The sequence below is a fragment of the Diadema antillarum genome, unplaced genomic scaffold, assembly GCF_040938485.1.
Source record: "Diadema antillarum isolate AM-2024a unplaced genomic scaffold, OU_Dant_1.0 seq00000454_RagTag, whole genome shotgun sequence".
Classification (NCBI taxonomy): Eukaryota; Metazoa; Echinodermata; class Echinoidea; order Diadematoida; family Diadematidae; genus Diadema; species Diadema antillarum.
Window position 1 is genome coordinate 1,931,726 of NW_027271426.1, and position 27,590 is coordinate 1,959,315.

Here is a 27,590-nt window from a genome sequence, read left to right on the forward strand (position 1 = left end):
TTTATCTCTTTCCCTTCTTCCCCTTTTTCCCCTTTTTGCCCTTCTTCTTGGACTTGAGCGCCTTGCGGCACTTGTAGGAGCGCCAGAAGGACTGGACGATGGTGGCGGCTTTGATCATCATGGCCAGCTCCCGCTCCTCGCGCTCCTTCTTCTCGCGGGCAATGCGGCGCTCCTCCACGATGCGCTTGTACTCCTCCTCCAGCGTCTTGAAACGCTCCTCCAGTTCGTTGAGCTGTGCCTTCTCCTCCGTGTAGATGGCATCCACATCCTCAAACTCTGCCTGTGGTGGGTAGGAGCGTGTAAAAAATGCGTCATTTTCTTGAAAAATTTGTGCAGGTTAACACTATGATTGGCAGGTATCATTTTCTGCCTGAAGCTTCAAGTTGTGTCAACATCCATCCAATTTGAGCAAAACACCACAACTTTTACTGTGCCTATTATCATTTGTTTTCCTTCGGTCAGAAAATAGCACAAGAAAATGAAGAAAAAATATCCCACAACATCACTCCCTCTTGTTCAATGGTCATCAATTTAGGTGACAAATTGGTAGTTTTACAAGCATGTTTTCTTCAAACATAAGCACCATAATCAATACTAAACGTAAATTATGCATTCAATATAAATTCGCAGGAAACTGCAAACTTCCAAAATGAATTGACAAACACTCTCAACTGGCATTCAAAAATTCATATTAGGCGCGGTCAGACTGGTAAAAGATCGAGAAGTTTAAGATTGTGAAGTTTGGGCCATTGGTACATGCGCAAGAAAGAGTGCGCCGTCCGATGGCTACTGATTGTGACGTAACAATGCACATCTGTACATGACAATGGCCTCGCGCTTCGGAGGCACCCCCTGCAAACATATCGGGAAGTTTCGCGGGAAGTTTGCTGTCACACTGGCAAAACTGTAAGATCTCGATCTTAAACTTCTCGATCTTTTGCCAGTCTGACCGCACCTATTGTCTGTTATGTCTCTCCTACCTGTCTTTCTCCCATGTCTTGGTCATACTTCTGGATCCAGTTCTCAACTTCTGTCTCGATCATGTACTTTCTCTGAAATGTAAAAGGATTAAAGTTATTTGTAGAAAGACAAACACAATGTAGATATTGAACAAAATGAAGAGATTTTTCTCATAAATAGTTTCTTTCTCCAATAATGTCATTTGATTCAAATGATACAGAACTTCCCTCATTGCTTAACATGTTTCAAGTAAAGTTGCAGGGTAATCACCCAAATGATAATTATTTGTAAGTATTTTTGTAACTACTGTATATCTAATACACATTTTGACCATGGTATCACAGACACTGACATACACTGTAACTTTGAATAAAAAGAGAAAATTCATGCTCCAGTTGCTTTCTGTGGATTAGGCACACAATGTGTGGGAGAAAAATATGAAAGTACATTGTAGTCATTATTGTCAAGCACATCACTTATTGATATACAGTGCACTCCCGTTATAACGAAATGCTCGGGACCGGCAGTTTTCTTTCGTTATAACCGAACAAATACAATATATACAGAAAACAAGGAAACCACATATAAATATCATATTCTGTTTGCTGAATACTTATCATACACTGGAAAGTATGGAAATGTAATGGGATAACTGTATCACAATAATAAACGCAAGTTCCCCTCAGAAACTGTGGAGCGAACACACAGTGGTGTGAAGCATTCACCCTTGCAGAGACGCTATAAATGCTTGTTCCGCTATGTATTTTCGAAAGCAATTCGCATTTCGTTATAACGGAGCATATTTCTTTTGTTTTTCTTTGTCAGTGGCGCTCGGAAAAGACTTCGTTATAACGGAAATTTCGCTATAACCGTGTTCGTTATAAGTGAATTTTTTACCATAGACTTTAATGATGATAATTTTGGGACCAGAAGATTTACTTCGTTATAACGAAATTTCGTTATAACCGTGTTCGTTATAACGGGAGTGCACTGTATACAGTACATGTTTGTACATTGAAAATATATTTTGGATCATTTCAATTACTACCAAGATGTTTCACACACAAAAAGAAGGAAATTCAAATTGCAAGATTAGAGACACTTTGTATGAAAGCCTTCAAGCTGTATCATATTTGGCACTTATTGATTTTCATTCCACTCTATATATCATAACTGCAAACCATGAGTTGATCTGTTGTCTACAATGTGGATCCAGTTGATCATTCTACAGTTGTACTTCTATTCATTAAAAAGATTAAAAAAAAGATACATTAGAACCTTCCTTCATTTACACACCTTTCTGAGAGCCAGTTCGCTGTCCCTGTGCTCAGAAGTCTGGTTGGCCAGCTGCGTGCGCAGGGCCTGCAGCTCCGATTGCAGCTTGCTTTGCTTCACCTCCGAGTTCTTCAGGTCCGCCTGCTGCTGCTTCTCTGACTCAGACTTGGTGCGCCGGATGTGCTCCTCAGAGAACTTTTCCAGTTGGTGGAGGTCCCCCTTGAGGCGACGGATCTCATCATTCTGCTTGGATATCTGCAGGATGAAAATGGATCAAAACATAGAATCTAGTTGAGTTGGCATGGAAACAGCGTTTTTTATCCACTGTGTCCCTTTGAACAAGGAAGCCCTTACATGCTGCAGTAACATCAATAGCAGGAGGCTACAATATGTGTACCATGGTTAATTCTCATTTACAATAGAGCATCTTTACAATTTATGATTACTGTCATAGAAATCACCTTTCTTCTCTTTGAATGAAAGTAAACACATTTATACTGTGAGTGACCACTGACTGAATTTCTCTTATCATCATTCCAATAATTAAATAGGCCTAAATCATAATTTTGGATTGAGGCATAACAAATTTGAATTTTTATTATTAAACTGAATTATCAGATTATCTACAATTTAAATCAAGATAACAATAAGAACTGGTTACAGGTCTGCTCAACATAGTCTCATATAGTCATATCAAGGTTGTACTCTTCGAATGCCTTTGCAAATTTCGGAATTTTTTTTTTTAACCGTAGGCCTACCTTCATATCTTTATCTTCAATGGCCTCTTGGAGCTCTGCTGACAATTTCTTGATGACCTCTGAGTTCTTCTGCTCCCTGATGGTGATCTCCTGCAGATAGTCTGTCTTCTCCTTCTCCTCCAGGGGTGTGGTCAGGAGCCTCTCCAGGATAAATCCCCGCAGGTCCTTCATGTAGCCGACGAGAGCAGACGCTTCCTGATCCCGGTGCTCCCGCTCCGCACGCAGTTGGTTGACTGCTGCCGGATTCAGACTGAGCAATCGCAGGATGTTCCTGCATGAGAACTTGAGCTGCTGTTCGTACACGCCGACTGCCTTCGCAAGCTGCTCCTCCTCCTCGTCGAAGATAACGTTCTGATTGTCCTCGAGTGTGACCGATTCCACTTTTTCCTGTAACCGATCGACCGGCGTCTGCTTTCTGCTCTCGATCATTTGCATTTCCTCAAAATGGTCATCTTCCACGTCCTGACGCAGTGACATGCCGGGTGTGGATTTTCGGCTGCCTGCACCTGAGCGCAGGGAAAGTTTGTCAGTATTCTGGTAGTCGCTGAGTTTTTTGAATGCCTCTCGGAAGGACGCCTCAATCTTTCCATGCTCTTGCATGGCTAGGACGGTTTCTGCACCAAGTACGGCACTAAAACGATTGACATTTTCACAGGCGTACGGCATCAAGCTCATTACCTCCACTTTCTTGATACTTTCGTCAAGGACGGCGAGAATGCGCTGGGATTCGACAGTCGTCAGTTTCTTTCTCCCGGGGTCAAGAATGCGCAGGGGATCCGTTTTGTGTGCTTTGGGCTCCTTGGGTCTGCTTGGTCGATGGGGTTTCACGTGGGGGTAGTCCATGTTTGGTCGTTCAGGACGCTCCTTGGGACCTTCCGCCCGGACTTTGTCCAGGAGACGAAAGGTCTCCATTACTGCCATGTCGGCGAACGACATCTTGATTTTTTTTTGCGGACAAACTATCACACAAACACTTGTCACCCGGTGGTGCACCCCTTCTTATACAACGAAGTAAACTGTCCGCTTTGGCCAAAGAATGTTTTCTGCAGTCTAGTATTTCCAAAAATAATTTTGCTCAACCGTTAGTTTCTTGATGATCACGGGCATGCTAAAGAACAAACACAATGTCTACAAAGTTTGGCACGTAACCATCGTCAACGATCACGATCAGTTTACCTTCTGTCCAGCACATAGGCCTAAATCCAAATCGAGCACTGCATTCACGGTGCATGCAAACCTTTTACCGCACCATAACCATGCATCGTACACAGGGAGAGGCGCGAGTACAACACATAAACAACGGGACTGGCGAGGTAACCTCACCACAGTCGAGAGGCATAGAATATCCGTGCGCTTGCAAGAATATAACTCTTAGTTTATATCATATTTTAAGATAAATAAACTGAAGCTATGGTTATGGTTTGAATGGGGAGATATCAACTAACACTAAAAGCAGTATTTTGTGTATATGTCACCTTGTTCTGCGGCTTTTACAGGAATATTTCATATTCATTCGCCTACAGGTATTTATGTGATACGGTTCGTTGCCTAGTTACTCACTCCAGAGGCCTGCCATCAGCAAAAGGTCGAGATAGGGTCAACTGGCGGGTCTGAATCTCGCGTATTCTCATTCTCACTCATCGAGAGAAAACGAGAATTTATCAGATGGGAACGTAAACATGGCGGATATCGAGGATGAAGTGATCGCCGATTCTGTTGAACTTGAAAGCCCATTATTGACCGAATCCCAGGCAAGCCATAGCTTCCGATCTGTGAGATGTGGTAAGGGGTCATGTTTTTTATTCTATCATGGACTTATGAACAATATTTCTTCTCGCACTTGTTGTAATTGCGATGAATACAACGAGAAGGGGACGTCTGCTAGCGCATGTACTTTACCAAGCTCCATACCTTGCACGTAAACACTAGTCTACTGCACGTACGCGATGGCCGATCAAATTTACGTGGACCGTCGACTGTCGTATGTATACCTGGTATCAGAGAGGTGGATCATGGAAGAGATCTCTCTTTCACCTCCCTGCTGGTATGAAGACCAGGCCTGTCCAGTTAGAAATTCCATTCAATTTTTGCTCAACTGTTTAAATTTCAGCAATATTAATTATGGTCAAGCCAGCATTCGCCACAAAGATGGTTTTGCTCACTGTCTGACTGAAGTGTGTAGTGAAGAGTGAAAGACTCCTGCCATAGCTGGCCCCTGGCCTGGGGGCGGCCTGGGGAGCATTTCATGAAGCTTTTTGCCATATGTGACCCTGCATCACAAAACCAACAAAAAGTCTTCAGACAGGGATTATTAAATTTTGAGTTTGAAATAGAACACCCGAACTTCAAGAAAGACAGTGTCAGTGATGGAGAGAGGGAGAGAGAAAGGGAGAGAGAAAGGGAGAGAGATGGAGGGGGAGGGAGATGGAAGGAGAGGGGGAGGGAGAGAGAGAGAAAGAAATTAACATCCTCTGCTTTTTGGGACCAATATTTTGAGGGGGAAGAAGAACTTTTCGCGAGAGTTACATTGTAAACAAGCTGGTTTACAAGTGTACGCGGGTACCTAACACGAATCTTCTTTGATGCACTCATACGATGATGAAGATTATTATTATTATTATCATCATTATTATTATTATCATTAAATAACTATTATAATTACTATTATTATTCTTATTATTATTAATATTATCATTATGTGGTGGTTTCCCAAGATTTAGTTTCCTGAAACATATATAAATTGTTTTAAAAAGTTACATCATAAATATTTGCTTCATTTGAGTTTTAGTTAGATATTTTGTAATAAATGTAGATGTTATCTGTATGTGCAATAGACATTAACCTGTTGAGGACGATCAGATTTTGCTTACAGCATGCATTTCCCATAGACCCCTGCCTGAGTATTGGGACTCGTCCTCAACGGGTAAATAGATCTATCTGTAATCCAACATTTGTCATATAATTGTTTAAGACTCTACACTTATGAATTATTCACAAAGACTGTAGGTATAGTGTAGAGCATTAGTGATACTGAAACTGAATGAACCAGTTCTGTATTCTAATAAAACCAATTAATGTGTGCTAATTCTATGATTTAAAAAATATAATAAAATGATTCTTTATAATACGTAGTCTGTACATGCATTGGCTATACGTAAAGTGTTCTGGCAGTGTACATTGTAGCATGTGTTGTGTGGAATATGTCACTACCAGTGCACATAGCGCATGTCAGCATTACAACCATGTGCAGCTATTTGTGATGATGAGATTGTATTGGAACAACCCCAAGCATCACATGTCACTTTCACTGTCATACTAATACAGAGTGGATCTGAGTCAGTACCGGTAGTACTTCCAAGCCATCAGAACTTTCAAAGTTAACATCATTTATGTTTTTTGTGTTTTGTTTTTTTCAAATCAAAGGGCTGGCCTCTGAAATTATATCAGTGGTAATTGTAGATAATACAGTATGTCTTGATGATTATGAGTCCATCGCAGAAAAATCACAAGTCTAGTTTATAAAGGTCTTAAGATGCAACAACTTCTACAACCACACTTTAAAGTGTAGTAGCTGATCTAAGGAGCGTGGATTATAACTTCTAATGTTGATTCCAAACAACGCTCAGAATTAAAGTGATAAGAATTCTAAAAATTGGTAAGTCAGTGCTCCAAATTTTGCCAGTGTTTACATTTTGTCAGTCATAATCTGACTGTGTCGTCACCTATAGAAATCAGCAGGTACCTGGTACTCAGAAAAGGAGTCATGAATACAGTAAGCAGCACAAACACTAGTACTAACTTCTACAGTCCATCCTTTGTCAGCAGTTCCAGGGACTTTTGTAGGGCACTGTGACTACATGGTCTTAAGGTCCAAATCCACGCCTTCATTCCAGCTGATTCAGTCTAATGAATAGAATAAAAGTAGATGATCAAAATAATAGAACTGTCATGAAAAGTTAAAACTAAGAATGTAAGGCTTTACAATATGTTCAGCAAATAGTGAATATGGTTGCAACCACAAATTTATGCGCATTGGCTGAAATGTTTTAATGATGTTTGCTGAACTCGACAACTCTGCAACTAGTTTGAGTGCTACACAAAAATACAAGTGTATTTTAGGGCAATGATATTGTAACTGCAACCTTTCTCCTTGAAATTCATCATTGCTTCTTTATCACAACACAACAAGAATTCTGAATTCTAGTATACAAGTTTTCTTTTCAATTATATGTCAACAAGGGAATTATACCCATAGAAGTTTTGTTTTGTTTTGTTTTCAGCCAGTCACTTGAAAAATTATCAGACAAAAAGAAAATTGCGAGAACAATGTTATTGAAATCCCTTTCTTTTAATTATTTGGGGTCACTTTGCCTTTCAGATATCATCAACAATGACTCGGTGGCCCGTAGTCCTGGTTTCTTGGCCCACCAGACCTCCTCCCTCTCCATGCCCGCCCTGGGCGGCAGCCAGGACTGGGACCTGAACTACCGAGAGGCCGCCATCTACCTGCAGGAGGGGGAGAACAACGACCGCTTCGACACCCACCCGCGGAGCCAGGACGCCCTGCCAGCCTACGTCATGGTGCACAACTTCTACTTCTACATCATGGACCTGGCGGCCGCGCTCCTCGTCATGCTCCTGGCCCTCGTGGAGGAGCCGGCGGTGGATGCGCTCCAGCTGGAACCGATTGTAAGTCGTCCTCCTCGATCCCGAGGCTCTTTTGAGTCCAATCGTGTTGTTGATTACAAACAACTTGCAAACTGCTAATACAGGCACTCCAGTGATAGCAAAGTCCTCCGGACTGGCAGTTTTCTTTTAACTCTTTATGTGCCACGTTCGCACGCCCGACTCAGTCAACGGCATGCCAACTTCGCATATTCTGCTCAAACGCACAAACCTGCCCAAACCGATTGATAAATCGCCAAATGCCACTGCAGTACAATGAAAGCGTTTCTCGCGATTCTGTTCCTCTGATAGCTTACAATTTATGTGGTGATGGGCTAGCAAGCAGTGCTCCCTACTCCATTTTTGTATGAATTACAAGTTTCTGTAACTATTTTGTGTGCAAAAGTCATGCCTTTGCAGCAATGTAGCTACTGGTCATTTGAAAGAAAAAGACCCATAGATATTTCATACATTTTACGTCAAAGTAAAGCTTGGCATTTTCTCTACAACTTCGCTCACTACATGTCCAACTTAACAAATATCTACATAAGTTACATAGATTTGAAAATCAGAATGATTTCTCAAAGCATGGATACGTTGCTGTCTAATAGAATAATGTGGCACACAGGGGGTTTCCACCATGGCACATAAAGAGTTAATATGTAGAAATTCGTAGCCAAACATTAAAGTATATAAAGATTGATATAAAGTGAATTGTAGGACCTGAATTTTTACTTTTTTGTGTAAACAAGGGTTTCGTTTAACCGGGTTCTGGCAAGTGCAATGTACCACTGAAAAAGTCCTGTGCTGAATACCTCTCCCCCACCCCCCTATACTTTTAAATACTTGTAAAATGCTTTGCAATGGTTGCAACATACGGTGATTACACTCAGCACTCTGTTTGAAATCTGGGCAACAGTGAAATTGAGCTGTGACCATTTCAATTGTTAAATGCAATTGTTGCAAATTACATGTACCAGCAAAGCCAGCCAATGTTGTGAAACAAGTTTTTTATTTTTTTTTTTCAACAATTTGTCATTGACAATCAGTTGCAATGAAAAAAAAAAAACAACAACAACAACAAACAAACAAACAAACTAAACCGACACAAGAATTCATGGATCTGACTCATTTGCCATAGTTATAGCTGTAGTATTCAGTTATTTACTCATTCTTTTCTCTCTTTTCTTTTCTGGGGGGGGGGGGGGGGGGGAGGAAGGTGAAAGGAGAGAGTACGAGCAGTCAAGGGTATTTGGAACTGGTTAATAGTGTAACATGGCTGTTTGTTTCAGCTTTCAAGGTTGAATGGTACGTACATTTGTAGTAATGATTTTTGTAAAATTTGAATGCAAATATTTCAGGGTGATACAGAATTATTTGTGTACCAGATGATGTTGATACAATATGTCTGTGCTGACCCTTGCTTTACTACATAGTTGTTGATTAAAAAAAAGAAAGAGTACCCAGAAAATCATTCTTTGACTCATGAGAAACCCTGTGTCTAATGCGTTATTCCTAGGACCCTTCACAGCATTCTCCACCAGGCTACACCCTGTTACTGAGTTCTCACAATTGATTGTATTAATGCATTCAAGATGTTGGTCGCCACTGAATTACGATTTATAATCTGAATCTCACACTTGGTTGATAAATGTGACTGCTGTTGTGACATATGGCTCAGACTAACTCTGACTGCAAAACAAGATAAGCATGTTTTCAATTACAGCTAACCCACGCATAGCATGTCCACCCACACAAATGATCTGTGAAAGACAAACCTTTGTTGCAGCATAGGTTAAAGGGACTGTACAGTACTGGTTGAGGAGGGGGTTCATGTTTTGAACATTCCTAAGTGAGATAATGAGAAACCTCTTATGAAATATGAAAGAGCATGTAATTTTAAGAAGGATTCAACGTTTATTTGATGAAAATTGGTTTTCAAATGGCTGAGATATCCAAAAAAGAGCAATTCTAATAAAGTGTGGGACCCACACTTTATTACGATTGCTTTGTTTTTACTTTGTTTTTGGATGTTTCAGTCATTCCAAACCCGATTTTCATCAAATAAACTTTGAATTCCTTTTAGAATGGTATGCTCTGTACTATATCATAAGTGTTTTCTTGGTATCTCGCAAAAAGTTAAAAGCCCAATTCTCATCTCCACCAATACTGTAGGGCAAGTCCAAGATAATGCGCGCGTTACGTATGGGACATTCAGAGACTTTTATGACCTGAAAAATAGTGTTAATGGCCTTTGATCATATTGAACTTCTTCATGGTGATTGATATCTAGGAGAAGTATAAACATGTAAAAAATGGAGAAAAATGACCATGACAATTATATTCTAGAAGAGAAAATATGTGCCGTTACGTATGGGACCAGAAAACTTTTGTTTTTTTGAACATTTTTTTCAACCTCAAAACTCTCTGAAAGTATTTCATTCTACAACTTGTAACTCACTGTGATAAAAGTCACAACACTCAAGATTATCACTGGTAAGTTTCATGTCATTAGGCAAAAAGCTCTAATTACAGGTTCTAATTAAAGACAGACATGACGTGTTACGTATGGGACAGTTACGTATGGGACAGTTTATCCCCCATTCATTTAGGTGTGAAGAACCATGTTTATGGGTATTTTGCATAATTATTGTAGTAAAATTAGTTGAAACTACTCAAATACTGATCCAGATTGTCAAGGAAACATTATTCCCTGAATATTCACCATCATAATCATAGTTAATCATATTTTTATATTTTTATGACCAACCTGAGTATGCATGCCCTTTGTCCCCCATTCATTTAGTGTGTGGAGAACCAAGTTTATATGGTCATTTTGCAAAATAATTTTGCAAAATACCCATAAACAAATTTTTGCATAATCATTGAGGTAGAACCAGTTGAAATTACTCAAATACTGTTCCAGATTGACAAGGGAACAATATTCCCCATATATTTACCATCATAATCATATTTAATCATATTCTATATTTTTTATGACCAACCTGAGTATGTATGCCCTATTTTTATCAGGATAGTTACTACTGAAAAACTGAATAGTTTAAAGTGTTTACTTCCATTGATGAAGGGCAGTTTGCCATTTAGTTTCAATAAAAAATGACTTGACACAAGAAATATTAATTTCAATAAATAAGCAATACCTGCTGCGTGGAACCCCAGTGATCGAGTAGATGATGTCTGTCTAGCAGTCAGGTCATTGATTCGAGTCACACCTCAGTATGTATACCCGTGAATTTTGTCGTGGCTACTATTGAAACTGAATGAGGACAATTTGTGTATCACTTGCAATAAAAAGGAATCATTTTACTTTTATATTTTTGTATATATCACAACCATTTCAAATTGGATCTCCGTCACATAAACTTTGAATTCCTCTAGTCTTAGGATTGTATGCTCTTTAGTAATTCATATAATTGGTTTCCAATCATCTCATTAAATGTTGAAAACTGAATCCCCATTTCTACAAAAACTATACCATCCCTTTAATGCAGATTTTTCATTGTGTATTTTGCCATTTTCCCCTCCCCCTTTCTGAAAATTGTTCAGTCAAGTACATGCATTGTTTCAAGTGTCTAAAACTCAAAAAGTAGCTACAATGTTGGGATGCTTTCTTCAGGATGATTGACCATTTGTGTACTGAGAGACCATCCCAGCTAGCTACATGCATTCACATGCAATATGTATGAGGATGTCCCATACGTAACGCATTTGTCCCATACGTAACATTATTTCAATGCCTAATAGAATGTATTTCTTTTACTGTTTTTTTCTTTTTTCTATGGTATTTAATTTCTCTAAACAATGAATTAGAACTTTCCAAAAGGGCAATAAAATATCCTCAGCAATTTCAGAAAAAACCTAAAAAAATGACCTCAATTTGTTACGTATGGGACATCTCATGATAGGACACGAGCTAATTTGCATAATCATTTGCATAATCCCTAAATTTTTATACCAAGTTAAACTATTTGATGAACTTCTTATGTCCACATATTAATCAAATATCATTTGCTTTCCTTTGAATTGATATGAATTTTTATAAATGTCCCATACGTAACGCTGTGTTTCACATTTATGCAAATGAAGCCCTTGAAATTTGCATAAACTTACATAATATCATTTTTTCCTCACGGGCAAGTCCAAGATAAGGTCCCCTCAGAAGGCAAAATTTCATCTTTGCTCAATATTGACATGTTTGGTATCATTTTGAAGCTTATGAGTTGAAGTTTTGATTTCCATGGAGGAAAAAATTATATTATGTAAATTTATGCAAATTTCAGGGGCTTCATTTGCATAAATGTGAAACACAGCGTTACGTATGGGACATTTATAAAAATTCATATTAATTCAAAGGAAAGCAAATGATATTTGATTAACATGTGGACATAAGAAGTTCATCAAATAGTTTAACTTGGTATGAAAATTTAGGGATTATGCAAATGATTATGCAAATTAGCTCGTGTCCTATCATGAGATGTCCCATACGTAACAAATTGAGGTCATTTTTTTAGGTTTTTTCTGAAATTGCTAAGGTTATTTTAATTCCCTTTTGGAAAGTTCTAATTTATTGTTTAGAGAAATTAAATACCATAGAAAAAAAGAAAAAACAGCAAAAGGAATATTTTTTATGAGGCATTGAAATAATGTTACGTATGGGACAAATGCGTTACGTATGGGACATCCTCATACATAATGCATGTGAATGCATGTAGCTAGCTGGGAAGGTCTCTCAGTACACAAATGGTCAACCATCCTGAAGAAAGCATCCCAACATTGTAGCTACTTTTTGAGTTATAGACACTTTAAACAATACATGTACTTGACTGAACAATTTTCAGAAAGGAGGAGTGGAAAATGGCAAAATACACAATGAAAAATCAGCATTAAAGGGATGGTATAATTTTTTGTAGAAATGGGGATTCAGTTTTCAACATTTGATGAGATGATTGGAAACCAATCATATGAATTACTAAAGAGCATACAATCCTAAGACAAGAGGAATTCAAAGTTTAGTGATGGAGATCCAATTTGAAATGGTTGTGATATAAATATAAAAAAAAAAAAAGTAAAATGATTTTTTTTTTATTGCAAGTGATACAAAAATTGTCCTTATTCAGGTTTCAATAATAGCCATGACAAAATTCATGGGTATACATACTGAGGTGTGACTCGAATCAATGACCTGACTGCTAGACAGACATCATATATCTACTCGATCACTGAGGTTCCATGCAGCAGGTATTGCTTATTTATAAAAATTAATATTTCTTGTGTCAAGTTTTTTTTTATTGAAACGAAATGGCAAACTGGCCATCATCAATGGAAGTAAACACTTTAAGCTATTCAATTTTTCAGTAGTAACTATCCTGATAAAAATAGGGCATACACGTGTACATACTCCGGTTAGTCATAAAAATATAGAATATGATTAAATATGATTATGATGGTAAATATTTGGGGAATATTGTTCCCTTGTCAATCTGAATCAGTATTTGAGTAGTTTCAACTGATTCCATTTCAATAATTATGCAAAAAAAAAATTTATATGGGTATTTTGCAAAATTATTTTGCAAAATACCCATAAACATGTCTCTCCACACACTAAACGAATGGGGGACAAAGGGCATGCATACTCAGGTTGGTCATAAAAATACAAAAATATGATTGAATATGATTAGGATGGTGAATATTTGGGGAATATTGTTTCCTTGACAATCTGGATCAGTATTTGAGTAGTTTCAACTGATTTTACTTCAATAATTATGCAAAATACCCATAAACATGGTTCTTCACACACTAAATGAATGGGGGACAAACTGTCCCATACGTAACTGTCCCATACGTAACACGTCATGTCTGTCTTTAATTAGAACCTGTAATTAGAGCTTTTTACCTAATGACACGAAACTTACCTGTGATAATCTTGAGTGTTGTGACTTTCATCACAGTGAGTTACAAGTTGTAGAATGAAATACTTTCAGAGAGTTTTGAGGTTGAAAAAAATGTTCAAAAAAACAAAATTTTTCTGGTCCCATACGTAACGGCACTTATTTTCTCTTCTAGAATATAATTGTGAGGATCATTTTTCTCAATTTTTTGCATGATTGTACTTCTCCTAGATATCAATCACCATGATAAAGTTTAATATGATCAAAAGCCATTAACACTATTTTTCAGGTCATAAAAGTCTCTGAATGTCCCATACGTAACACGCGTGTTATCTTGGACTTGCCCTCCATGGAAATCAAAACTTCAACTCTTAAGCTTCAAAATGATACCAAACATGTCAATATTGAGCAAAGATGAAATTTTGCCTTCTGAGGGGACCTTATCTTGGACTTGCCCTGTACTATCCCTTTAAGACTGCCTGTGTATACATACAATTGTTGTAGATATAGCTACAAATGTTAAATACAATGTAGCTTCCTTTCTGAATTTCCTGAAAATTTTATAGAAATGAATGAAGCCAAATAGGAAACAAAGGCAGTTTGTTTTGCAAGGTCATGTGGTGCAAACACAACTTTCTTTTACCTCATATCTGGAGCATTTGGTGTAGGCTTAAATTTTTTTAGTGCATATTGATGTGAAATAGTTTCCTTTCATAGCATGATACAACTGTATCAATTGGTTGTACTTGCACGCAGGGGTTATAGGCTTGTACTGTAATGAATCATGACACTATCTGGAAAGGGCATTGCATAGTTCTTACCGGGAGTGGGATTAGTATCAGTGCTTTCCATTGAAGGTGTACCACCCATTATATTAGCTTAACCTTTGAGCATACAGTGTTCACGATCATGACATTACAGTGCGCAGCTCATGTTACATATGACGCATATCGCCATAAGCCAACCTTAGCCTTTTACTTTACGTGCACTGTACTGGCAGGGTCAAGCAAGGGAATGGAGTGCCATTGATGGTACTCACTGCCCCATCAACCAATTTAAGGGATGGTATAATAGTTTTGGTTGTGGTCCTAATACACTTGTAGAATTACTACCGTACCCACCTTTCATTTAGACCACTTTGATTTTTGATATCTCTACCATTTCAAAACAGATATTCAAAACCACTTACAAGATATGAAAGAGTGTACAAATTGTAAGAGGAATTCAAAGTTTATTTGATGAAAATCAGTTTGAAATGACTGAGATATCCAAAAACAAAGTGGTCCCAATAAAAATGGGACCCACCTTTTATTAGGATCACAACCAAAACTACATTTGTATATTAAACCATTGTGTGCCCAGATTCTTGTATGTTGTGTATAGCACCTTGAACTTGCCAAGCATCTTCATCAACATTCAGTATTTAATAACTGCACTTGACCTTGTTGTACAATACTGTTGATCGGACACGCAAGCCCACTCATATGTAATTATGTTCCCAAGTCCAACAGGAAAAATGTGATGACCCATAGGGATTAGGGGGATTAGGTAATCTGTATTGACAATGAGCTTCCTGACATCTGTGTCTGTCTGTGTGGAAGGAAGCATTCTTGGTGGGTGCCAATCAGTGAACGAAGCGTAGCACAACTTGTATTAATTGAAGGGTTAGTTAAAAGAGACTTTATGGAATTTAGAGTTGAACTTGCGGTACAACACTCTATAAGCTGAAAGTGTTTGGTTTTATTTCATGCTTCATTTTCATTTTGCCTTTGTTTCAGTTCATTCTAGTTACTATTTTCAATAGCGTGTAGTCCTACCAGGCCCTGCCTAACCTTGTCTTTCCTACAACTTTATTTAACATAATTTCAAACACTGTGTATAAAGAAGCTCTTGATTGATTTACAGGTTTACCTAATCTCTTTTTTGTTTTGTTAACTTTGTTTAATGCCTTTTTGTCCAGTTGCTCATTATTGATCACTTGTACCAATTGTACAGTGTGTACATTTAAATATGTGCAGTTACTTTCAAAAGATTTGTGATATACAATGTATCCACGGTACCCCGCAGCTTGTGAGGAAAACTGCATCAAACCAACAAACCAACACAACCTACTCTTAGCTGTCACACTCATATTTCATAGTGCATGACAGTACAGCAGGGTTGAGCTCTGCTCTACTGTAAGATTCAACAGAACATTTTGGCTGTTCCTTCAGTGAAGCACACAAGTTGATTACACCAGTGATGTATTTAAACATGGGTAAAAGAAAGTCAAGCTTGGTCTTTATAGTACAATGTACACTCCACAATGTATTGAAAGTAGTGAGCATACAGTTTGGTACAATTGTGGATCAATGTATGAGTATGTGTATGGCCATACAATAAAGGTGTGTATGTTGTATCACAAGTCAGTAACAAGTTTGAAATTTGTATGCATTATATGCAGTGTACAAAAGTTTTCCAAAATATTGGTTCTTGTTGATTCTTCCAAGCTCCCATCTCAAAGGTGGGTCGCAACTCTTCCCCTCTCCCTTTCCCTTCTTCATCTCCCTCCCTCCATCTCACCCTGTGCTCTTCTAGCCATCACAATCTCATCTCCAATATCTATTCCTCCAAGCTCCCACCCGCTCCCACTTGTGGGTCACAACCCATCTCCCTTCCCTTACCCCTCCCCCATCTTCCCCCTCCCCTCCCCCTTTCCCCATTCCACCCATGTACTCTTCCAGCTATCACCATGTCATCTCCAATATCACCCATTTTTTCAAGCCCCCATCCCCTCCCACTTGCGGGTCACAATCCCTTCCCCCTCCATTCCCCCATCCTTCCCCAAACTCCACCTACCCCCTCCTCCACCTTCTTCCATCCCCCACCCCATCCCACCCCTGTTTTATTCCAGCTATCACCATCTCATCTCCAGTATCATCCATTCTTCCCAGCTCCCATCCCCTCCCACTTGTGGGTCACAACCCTTCCCCCTCCCTTACCCCTCCTCCATCTTCTCCCTCTCCCTCCCCCTTCTCTGCATCCCACCACTGTACTCCTCCAGCCATCACCATCTCATCTCCAATATTATCCATTCTTCCCAGCTCCCATCCCCTCCCACCTGTAGGTCACAACCCCTCCCCCTTCCTTTACCCCTGTTCCATCTTCCCCATCCCCCCATCCTCTCATCCCACCACTGTACTCTTCCAGCCATCACCATCTCATCTCTTCATCCTCATCCCCATCTCCCTCCTCTGTCCTCGGCCCGGGCTGTCGTCAGATGTTCATTTCTTGAAATGGTGCCTGCAGTAAATTGAAGGTCCTCGGAGATTGTGCGCAGTATTCCCCGATATATGCATTGCTAAAAGATGGGCTCACGTGGCACCCCATACGTACCCCCTTTTCAGCCTGCACAGTTTCAATGTTTTATCATCGCAGTGATTGACCGAAGAGATGTCCATGATGAAATGCAACAAAAACTTCGACATTGCATTGATTATCAAGGCAGTTTTACTTTTGTTACTCATTTTGTAGTGCTCTGATCATTTGATTTTTTGTTTGATTTTTTGTTTCCTTTTTCATTTCATCCATAGTCCATGTACACGAAGTACACATTGTACAAGTAGTGTGATACAGCGGATTTTCCTTTGTTCAAAGTCTCTCTATTGTTCAAAGCCTCTATCTATTGCTTGACTAAAACAAGATTTGCTTGCAAACTGTCAAGATTTAGATTTCACCAACTGCATCTTTTTCCTTTATTTCCCCCAGTGACGATTTGGAAATTTAGATTTTGTTTGTCATCTTATCTTGTGCAAGACATAAATTTCTGTATTTATTTTTTTGTTCTGTTTAATTGGAAAATAAGATTTTTTTTTCAGGCAAAACATAGCGTGGTAAAATTTGGTTTTAAAGACAACTGTGAATTGCGGATGTCATAGGATACACCATGTTTTCCCACAATGCTCTAAAAACAAAGTCTTGTGTACAAATGTAGAACTTTGTTCAAGTTGTTTTAGAATGCTGGCTGCACACAGTGTGTCATCCCGTAGATTATTTGCTTTTTTTGGGGGTGTAATTGTGTGCCATTGTCAATTTTCAAGTGTAACTGAACTTTGAAGTCATTACATCTGTTGTTGAGCAATCATCCCTCATCATTAACAGTTTACCCAAACACTATGGTATGTATAATGTCAGTGGAAATACTGCCTTGATACAGATCAGAGTAGAACAAACCCAGATTTCAGTCATAGGCATGCTTATTGCTGCGTGAATTGTGACAGGAATGGAAAGGCAATGAAAATATGAGCTACGTAGCAGACATGTACATCCATCAATCTATCAATCCATCTTTCTCAGAGTTCATTCATTCATTTATCCCTTCATTCTCTGTCACTCATTTTATAAACATAAGAATTTTCAAGCTCCAGCAACAGAAATTACATTTGGAGGACTTGATAGTAATTGGAGTAAAATATGATAGACTGTACTTTCTGGTCACAACATATATTTTTAAAGCCAAGTGAAAAGTTGTTTACATCAGATATTGCAGTTACAAGTTTTCAACAATGTTATGATGCAGCACCACACGGTAGGGTTATTTGTATTGATGAAAGACACATTGAGGTGCGGTTTTCCCTGTGAATTTTGCACCAGTGTAGGTGGTACTCTCTAAAATACTACTGTGCTACATGTACATCATGTGTATTTGCCCCAAACACAAAAGTTTCTTGGTGCACAATGTTTGCATTATTTGTTCTGTAGCAAAATATCATAGAAAAAAGATATTGTCTGCCATTGCATGGTCCAGTTGATGTGGTGCATGAAGAAAGAATGGCTATTGTATTGGGAGATAGGAGCAGGGTATTTCACAAGCTGTCGAAGAGGTCTTTGCGTAGTTTGAGTTCCACTGCTATACAAAAGTGTTTTCTTCACAGTTGATCCTTGTAATCCTAACAGTAATGATAGCATGCATCAATACATCAACTGCTTGATATCAGAATATCAGTCTGCATATTTTTATACATTGTATACTGGACTTACAATGTATAGTCACTACTTTCAGTGTCTTTATATATATGATATGTTTGTATAATTTTATTATATTATATTTCAATGTGAATTATTGTATTGATACTGTGGAAGATAATTACTTGGTACACCACTGTTGTTATTGTAACGCAGAAATAATATATGTATTGATTTCTCATTGATTGATCACCGGTAGTATTTGATATTTTATGTGTGATATGGGTTGCAATAATGTAAACTCTAATATTGTTGATTTGCACCCCCATGTACGTGTCTAAACCTGCCATTCGCTTTTGAATGAAACGGTGGACCTGGTTCTTTTGTATACTGTACGTGTATGTTATTCTCACACTTTCTTGAACTTGAATAAAGTCATGATTAAACAGCAATTAGAAAGGAGATCCCTAATACTACCAGTACATTGGATCGAATGAAAGCAGTTAGATGTGTAGGAATACCAATTTGGAATAGTTTGAACTGAAAAGCAGATAACAATCAGAATTGTTGTGAAAAGTCAGTGGGGAAACATTAGATTGCTAATGCTGTATTTACGCAATGTCGGAGAATGGTCATGATAACTTGCTGTAGAACATAAATTGCTGGATTCCTCTGTGCTTTATAAGTTTTGTCTTAAATTATGTTTATGTGCTGCTGATGTCACATTCAAGAGCCCAAACAGCATCTGGTGGAAGCATCAGTACCAGCTACTCCTGTTGCTATGGCAGTATGACACTTCTGTGGTCAATAGCCTCGAGCTCTGTCGCCTTCTCTCGACTCCATTCTCGGTCTGCGACATTCTTCGTTTCACTTGCGTCTGCCATCTATTTTTTTTATCTGCGCCATCTCTCCTTTTAGATTCACTCCCTGTCCCTACAATGTACCTCCCTCTCTCTCTCTCTCTCTCTCTCTCGCTGTCTTTCTTTTGCCTATCTCTCGCTCTACTATATTATCTGAGCCTGTGAAAATAAGAGCCAATTTCGGCAACGTTCTATCACAACAAGGCCTCCGTCATCGGGTGCAAACTGTTCACACACTCCGGGTGCGAGTTTTGCGAGTTTTCTCGTGCGGCAGCAGCACTGGTTCGCGCCCCTTCAGCACAGTTCTATTGTAAACCGACCCCAAAAGTTGTAAGGGGTCTTGACGTTTTCTTTTTTCCCCCTTTTTATTTGGGGGGGGGGGGGGGGTGTGGGTATAAAGAATGAAGAGGATATGAAGGGGGAGGGGGCCTAGTCTCATGTTCTGTTGGTGCTAATTATCTTATCCCTTTGAAGTATTCTCTGGACCCCACCAGAATCCAATATTTCATAGACATTTTTTTTTTCAAAAACTTTTTCTTGAGTGTGTGTAAGAAGAGGCTTGAGGGCTTAGCAGCTTGATCAACATGTCTTGAGTCACGCTTTTTTGTCGTCTGCCGATTTGTTCGCGAACCTGCGTCCATCTACTATCTTCTTTCAGTACCTTGCCAGGAGTTGACGGTTACAGAGATTGAGAAGTGCTAATAGCTGTTTGCTGCACTTTTGCCTTTTGCCAATGTCTCCCCGGTTGACTCCTTGAGGGGGGTGAAAGAAGGAGCAGGGCTAGCTATTGAAATGCAATCACTGGTGTTTCAGCCCTGGTCTGCTAGGTGCAGCATTTGTTTCAGCCCGCGAGCATCAGCCACTAAGATTTTATGTCACTGCCGAAATATGAGATCATAAGGACTGAGGCTATAGAAAATAATTGTTTCTTGTACAAAGCAAACTTTATTCTTGTTCCTACAATATATTGAATTATTATTATTGTTAATATTATTGTTATTATTATTATCATTATTATTATTATTATTATTATTATTATTATTATTATTATTATTATTATTATAGTATTATAATTATTATCATTGTTTTTTTGTTATTATTATTGATATTGTTATCATTATCATTAATTGTTATCGTTATTATTTAATCATTATCATCTATGACTCTTATATCCTTATTTGCAGAGGTGTATCATATCAGTACCAACTTTCTTGTGAATCTGTCATTTATCAATGCAAAATCTGCATTCACCATCGATTGTGAGTTTGTGCAGCAGGCTTTCCAATGTCATATACTGTAATATAGATGTTGAAATCGTTGGGGCATATAAATTTTCTATGTCTTTCACGCTACTTGTAGCTCGTATGTAGTATATTTTGTGTGTATTGCATACCAGAAAAATAATGTGAATGATGATGGAGAATTCACATTGAAAATTTATCCCAGATTCACACTCTTTTCTGCAGTATTGACATGCAGGCATCACAAATATCATTGTTAGTCAGCACAATTGATTCAACACATAAAATCTATCGATTGTTTCAACAGTAACATCCAGTGCTGAGAGCAGTTCAAACGTAATGCATAATTTGTTTGCCATGCGCCAGGTTGCACCATTTGTTTGATCTGTAGATCTGTGTCGATATATTTAAAAATATGATGCGTACAAAGGCATGGCAGACATGTGTCCGCAGCTTTGTCAGCAAAAACATTTAAGATTTCAAAAGTGAAACCCACAAAATATATTATATTGTCAAGTGGATTATAGTTTCATGATACGAAGCGAAATCAAAGTGTAGTCAAACGTTTGTTGGTCGGCTTAAGTTAGCCTGGCACAAAGTCCTTGCTGTTCAGACTTTTTCCCAGTTATCTCTCATGTCACTGTTTATGATAGCTTTTATTGATCATTATCTTTGTTTAAATGCATCCCTGTTTAATAGAGGTCACTGCCTTTCAGAAGTGCAAGGGGAGTAGGGGAGGGAGACCGGTATGAAAGATGGAAGTTCTTGGGGTGGGGGGAGAGGGTTTCCTTTATTTTCATTTTAATCTTGTCAGATTAGTAGAAAATAAATGTCAGTTCTTGATTATAAATGTCATTTGGAAACTAAAAAAGTGAGAAACTTTGACCTGATGTTATACATCTAGGATGTCGTAGTCACATTTTCACCAAAGGAAAAAAAAATGTAATGATTTCAGTCCAAGATCATTATCGCAATATCACTTTATGAGTTACACTTTATACACTGTATGTACACTTGTACTTATAATCAATGAATTCTGTGTCATTAGATATCAAGATGCAGTCACGTTGCATGGTATGTAATTTTGTAATTGTTTAATATGCATTGTTGTAAAGATATAAGGGTCAATGGTGGAGTGTCAGACAGGCTAAAACGTACAGTATAATGTGGTATGTGCATTGAGTTTGATGTGCTATCTGTCCTTGTAGGAACATGTCAATACTTGTAATACCGATTGGACTTTGGTATTGTTGTTTTTGTTTCATGAATGGTGACTTACAACCGCGGTCACACTCGCAGAATATCGTAACTTAGTTTAAAATCATGATCTTTAAGATCTTGAAGTTTTGCCAGTGTGACCGCAAACTTCCCATGAAACTTCTTGCGAAACTTGCCACTCAAAACTAGGGATATTCTCCCCCCCCCCCCCCCCCCCCCCCGAAAAAAACCCAAACTTCTCAATCTTGTGCTAGTGTGAATGCGTGTAACTGAAACTTTATGAAGTTTGTTGTCCTGTGACCAGTCCACCACCTGTTTGCCGACTGTGCCTCTGAAATGCGTAGCCATTTTGATTTATAGGTTTGCATTGTTACATATCACATTAACTAGCCATCAGACGGTGTACTCTTTCTCCTTTCTTGCACACGGGCACTAGTGACCCTGAGTGACCCAAACTTCTCAATCCAAAAATTAAGAAGTTTGACTGCCAATGTGGACAGACGGACCAAAGATTGTGAAGACTTTGCGATCTTTAATAAAGTTCTCGATCTTTTGCCAGTGTGACTAAAGGCTAGAGTCCTATCAGTCCATGGCATCTTGACCACAATCCGAAAGTATATATATTTTTTTCTAGGTTAATGTTATCTATTTTACATTTACTTCCAGATCCATGCCTCCCTGGAGCTGTTTGGGCTGACCATCATAGCCTTTGGCCTGGGCCTCAAGATGAGATGGCTGGGGGTCAAGTCTTTCATCAAGCACAAGAGGACTCTGTTGAAAGTGAGTTGCTGTGGCTACAACCTTGCACTGGCTTGAGTGTCTCTGGCATTATTTATTCATAAATTTTTGTACGGTAATGGTGAGACCCTGTTGAGAGTTCAATGAACTGGCACTAGAGTTAAAAACATTATTGCAACAACAACAGCAGCAAAATCTTAAAAAGTAAATATACAACCCTTTTTTTATTATCAAGGTATAACAATACATTTAAAGTTTGTGAGACAATGTACTCGTAGTGTTCCTTTGTTGTTGCTTTTTTCCCTTTTTTTTAGCTTGCCAATGTGGATGGAGGTGTAGGAAGGAGCTAAAAAAGAAAATATTTTTGAATATTTGGTAATTGTTTTCCATAATATGTTGTAAATATTTTAAACCTGTCATGCATGCACAAATACTGTGATTAATTGTGTAATTGCTTGTCATCATTAATCTTATCACTCTTCATAGTTCTCCCCTCCTCCGTGATAAGGATAGCAGCAGTTATTGATAAATCTTACATCTTGTAATTCTAAACTTGACACTGCTGTGTTTACAGTAAATGGACTGAGGTTTATTAGAGAAGTATACAGTATTTCAATTTCCAACTCTGTTGAGAGGGAAACATCCACTCTAAATCCAGAGGTGATATTTATCTACTTCCACCACTCTCCAAAGGCAATGGTGCTCTTTGTGATGTACAGTGAGGCCGTGGTGGTCATCGCCCGGCAGCGGTCACACTTCCGGGTGACCAGGGCGCTGCGGCCGATATTTCTGGTGGACTGCCACTACTGTGGGGGAGTGAGAAGGTGATAATAACTTCCTTTATTTGAACTTTTTACGAACTTTTGTTTCATCCAAACTATCCCATTTCCACACTCTCTCGTTCTAGCAACTTTCTTGTCATGTTTGAATTTGATGACAATCTGCAAAGTAACTTTAAATATACTATACAAATGCATCTTTATATTTTGCTACTGTGTTCAATAATTGATGGGTTCCTGTGGGCATTATATGAGAGAGATCTAATCGTAGAGTTACAGCACTTTAAAGAAAAAGAAAGAACCCATGATGCTACCTTTTGTGAACATATTCTCCGCTGAAATAGTATTACTTGTCCAGCACTAGCCCTATCTTTGAATATACATTTGTAAGTGATATGTCTTCAAAAGATTTGTATTCTGAAACAAAAACAAAAAAGATGATCATTCATTTGTTGGAGATATTGCAAGATATACACTCTGAAACTTACATGACCACTTTAGATTTACTGATGGAAAGGGGCCCTTTGTACCTCAAAGCGATTGATACTCATTTGTGATATATTCCTTGACAGAAAATGGCCTGCTGAACTCTCAGGTGTCCATGAGAGTTCAGTAACTTTTTCCTTCTACAGGCATTTAGAAGACATCTTATGCCATGAAAAATTCTGAGAATAATGTTGATACTTTTCATCTCTATGTTGAATGAAATGTTTTGTTTGTTTAGGCCAAAATGCTACACATACCATTCCGGTTCCAACTTTGATTGGGATCAATGCTGTTTAAAGAGGGCAGTGTTTCAAACTTGCGCTTCTCATGCCTGACTGTGAAGTGACTTCCTCATTTGTTCTTGTTTTGTTTCTCTGTTTGTTTGTAATATCCCAGAGTTCTTCGCCAGATGATCCAGTCTCTACCGCCAATCATGGAGATGCTCTTTCTACTTGCATACTTCATGATCATATTCTCAATACTAGGCAAGTACCCTCAGTTTATAAAGCGACACTACTGCACATTTTCAAAGATGAGCATCCACCTGGGCCCCTTTGCATAAAATTGTGGTAACTCTATAGTCAATGGTATCTACCTTTAATAGCAACACTATTCCATGGCCAATCAGACCCACGAAATCTCTGATGGTTACCACTGATGGCAGAGTTGATTGTAAAGTTACCATCGATGATAGCTTTATGCAACAGGGCCCAGAAGCAGTGTATTGGAAAGTAAGACTTAGTAGCAGGTGTTGTCAGCCATGGTGTGCCAATACAACGTGTACTTCCATGAAGATGCAACTGTTTCTTTGATGGATATCTGTCTTTGGCCCTGTTTTAAGTTGGCCCACCATTAGGGTTTAGAGAGTGCTTCTTACCATACTCGATGAATCTACTGTATTTGTGCTGATAATATGTACAAATACCTGGGTATCGTGTACAAATTGTGGCAGCCATGTGACCACAGCTCTGCTAGCAAAGACAAGTAAGATTTCAGAATTGTTTGTTTGTTTGTTTTTATTGTTTTGTATTCCACATTTCAACAAATAAACCATAAAGAGAAAAAAAAATGCATGGGTGAATTGTCAAGTACAGTATTTAAGACAATAAAATGTGAAATATGAGGAATCTGCATAAAAGCATTGCTTGTATGGTGTAGATTCCCAGATGTTGATATGAGATAAATTCTTACTTGATGATTATAATTGAAAGGACTTACAATTTATGAATGAGGGAAATATACATATAATATCGAGGAATATAAAAAAGAAAAAGAGAAGAAAAAGAAAACAATGTCTGCGGCACAAAACTTCTAGAGAGTTGCATGAATTGATACCCAGAATACATAAAATTTGTCATGTAGATTTATTATGAATTTAATTAGCCTGTGGAGGAGATTTTCTGGGTGAAGTTGATGATTTTTCTGGCAAACCCCTTTGGCAGCTGCCTTTCCTTTCTGCTTTTTGCCTAGTGTTTGATGTGTGATGCAAAGGGTACTCTGGTATTACATACACAGACTGAAGACAGTGCACAAGCATGCAGATACACAGGACATTGCTTTTTTCGTGTGCATTGTTTTCTTGTAATGAGCTCAACTGTTTATTTATTTCTCTCTTCTTTTTTTTAATGTAGTGTAGTACTTCATTTGGCCTGTGCTGGTGTGTTTGTCAACCCTCCTGATAAAACATGTGCAACATTGAATTAGGTGGAAGCAAATATGTAATTGGCACAAACTGGACAGATGGCAATATTCATATTTGATTTATTTCTTGTGTTAAAGAGCTCTCCAATCAAGATGCAACAAGTTTTAATGGCCAACTGGCATTGCTGTGTTATCAATTTGTTTGAAAGTGAATCTCACATCCATTCATGTATACACATAGCAATGAGCATACGTGATACATTCACCAACTTGAAACCACTTTTCTCATTATCACATACTCTTGACTGTACATGCATGGTAGTACCACGGAATTGATTTCTTCTTTAATCCAATTAATTTCCAGTTTCATGATGCAAAGAGTTACAAGTTATAAAAGTATCATGTTGACACATGCAGTACAGTATATCAATCATATCATTCATTAAAATGACTTGTTACAATATGATTTTTTCTTGCCCCCCCCCCAAAAAAAAAAAAAAAAAACCCCACAATTTTGGAACAATAAAGCAATGTGAAGTCTGGAATTAACAGTTCCACATGATACTACAACATTGTTTTCAGTTCACACTGGGCTGTATGATTGATATGAGTTGTATGTTTCTTGCTGCGTGCAATTTTGATTTATTTGTGTTTTTGTGTCAAAGGGTTTCGGGGAGAACGACTGCAATAAAATACTCAATAGATTACGGTGTGAAATCAAATTCATGTCATCTGACCCCTTTAATTGACTTCCGTCAGTGAAATGTGGGATCTTCTGTTCCCAGATTGTACAATCACACCAAAAGCTCTCTTTCGGGCCCCCCCCCCAACCCCCCCCCAAAAAAAAAACACAAAAAAAGAAAGAAAGAAAGGAGAAAACAAAAGCAGACTAAATTCTTCACCAGTTCTTATACCCTGCCAGCAATATCCCTAAGTAAAGCACATGCATTTCAATTCAGAGAATCCCCAGTGTACGAAGTCCCTACATATACATTGTACATGTATGCAATTCCATGATGCGGATAGCCGCTCGATGACTTCCCTTCGAGCAAAGCTGGATACTGGCGTTAGATAGCCGGTTCGTGCAAGGAGGCTGATGCCCGTTTCCAGCAGTGCATTGTGGTGTTGACAGGCATTATCAGTTGTGTTGTTGGATACACATTGTCGGCGGATTCGCGAGTACTGTAAAACAAGGAATGTTTGCGTGCATTTTAATTTCGCGAGAGCCAAGATTCACAAAATTAAAATGAACATGGAAGTTCCTGTCTACACTATCATGCATTGAATGTTAGAGGCAACTCACGAAAATTTCATGCCCCGAAAAAGGCCGTCGGCTCCAATTCCCGAAAATTTCATGTCGCGAAAATATCGTGTTTTACAGTACAATATAGCTGTCTGGTTCGGAGGTGTCTGCCTGTGTCTGCGGCTGGACCTCTGATACTGGATGTCTGGACTGTATCCGACTCTGGATAGATCTCGGATATGTAGTGTCTGGATTGAATCTGACTCTGGATAATGGCTATAAAATGAAGCAAAGAATCTTTCCTCACAATACACATCTCACGGGGAATTCCTCATACTCAGTACTCTATCATATCCTTTTATCTACTCTCACTGTGCTGTTACAATGTAGAATACAGTCATCAAAACAGCACAACTCTTATTTTCTTCAGGTTTCATATACTCTTATGGTGTTATGGAATCTAGTGCAGTGACTTCCACAAAGGGAGGTAATTATTGTTCACTTTTCATTTCGGTATACACCAGATCATCGGGTTATTTTCCCCCTTACATATGAACTAGCATCTTCATGTAATATGAATAACTGTACCAGTCAGCTATTATTGATGACACGGTTACTTTGGGTCTCTCTTTCGAACAAACCCTCACAAAGTGCCTAATACTTCAATACATACTCCTTTCTAGACGAGCTTATGCTGGCTACTGTTCATTTCCTATGCATAAAATCTACTCTCTTCCACTTTAGTACTAAGGGAGCATAATTTCACAAAACAAAACATACCTTCTTGTAACACTAGTTTCTCGATCGATATAAAACAATTCTTCATCGATCTTTGTGTGTGTATTGTACTGTATAAGCTGTTATTTTCGTGAG

The 27,590-nt window shown here is 38.4% G+C and overlaps 2 protein-coding genes across 2 annotated transcripts in view; one reads left to right on the forward strand and one right to left on the reverse strand.

The window, feature by feature from the left end:
• Nucleotide 1: 1 nt before the first annotated feature.
• Nucleotides 2-3,929, reverse strand: LOC139732839 (dynein regulatory complex protein 10-like). Its single transcript, XM_071643680.1, has 4 exons — nt 2,994-3,929; nt 2,257-2,490; nt 981-1,052; nt 2-280 (listed from the first exon to the last, which is right to left on the reverse strand). Exons 1-4 carry the CDS (start codon nt 3,927-3,929, stop codon nt 2-4), a joined length of 1,521 nt encoding a protein of 506 aa, XP_071499781.1.
• A 735-nt stretch (nt 3,930-4,664) lies between these two features.
• LOC139732888 (two pore channel protein 1-like) overlaps nt 4,665-27,590 on the forward strand; it is an 80,528-nt gene continuing 57,602 nt past the window's right edge. The window contains exons 1-5 of the mRNA XM_071643724.1: nt 4,665-4,775; nt 7,372-7,682; nt 22,497-22,610; nt 23,262-23,392; nt 24,230-24,318. Of these exons, the coding sequence (XP_071499825.1) occupies nt 4,673-4,775; nt 7,372-7,682; nt 22,497-22,610; nt 23,262-23,392; nt 24,230-24,318 (748 nt within the window). The 5' untranslated portion in view covers nt 4,665-4,672. The remainder of the gene's footprint in view (nt 4,776-7,371; nt 7,683-22,496; nt 22,611-23,261; nt 23,393-24,229; nt 24,319-27,590) is intronic.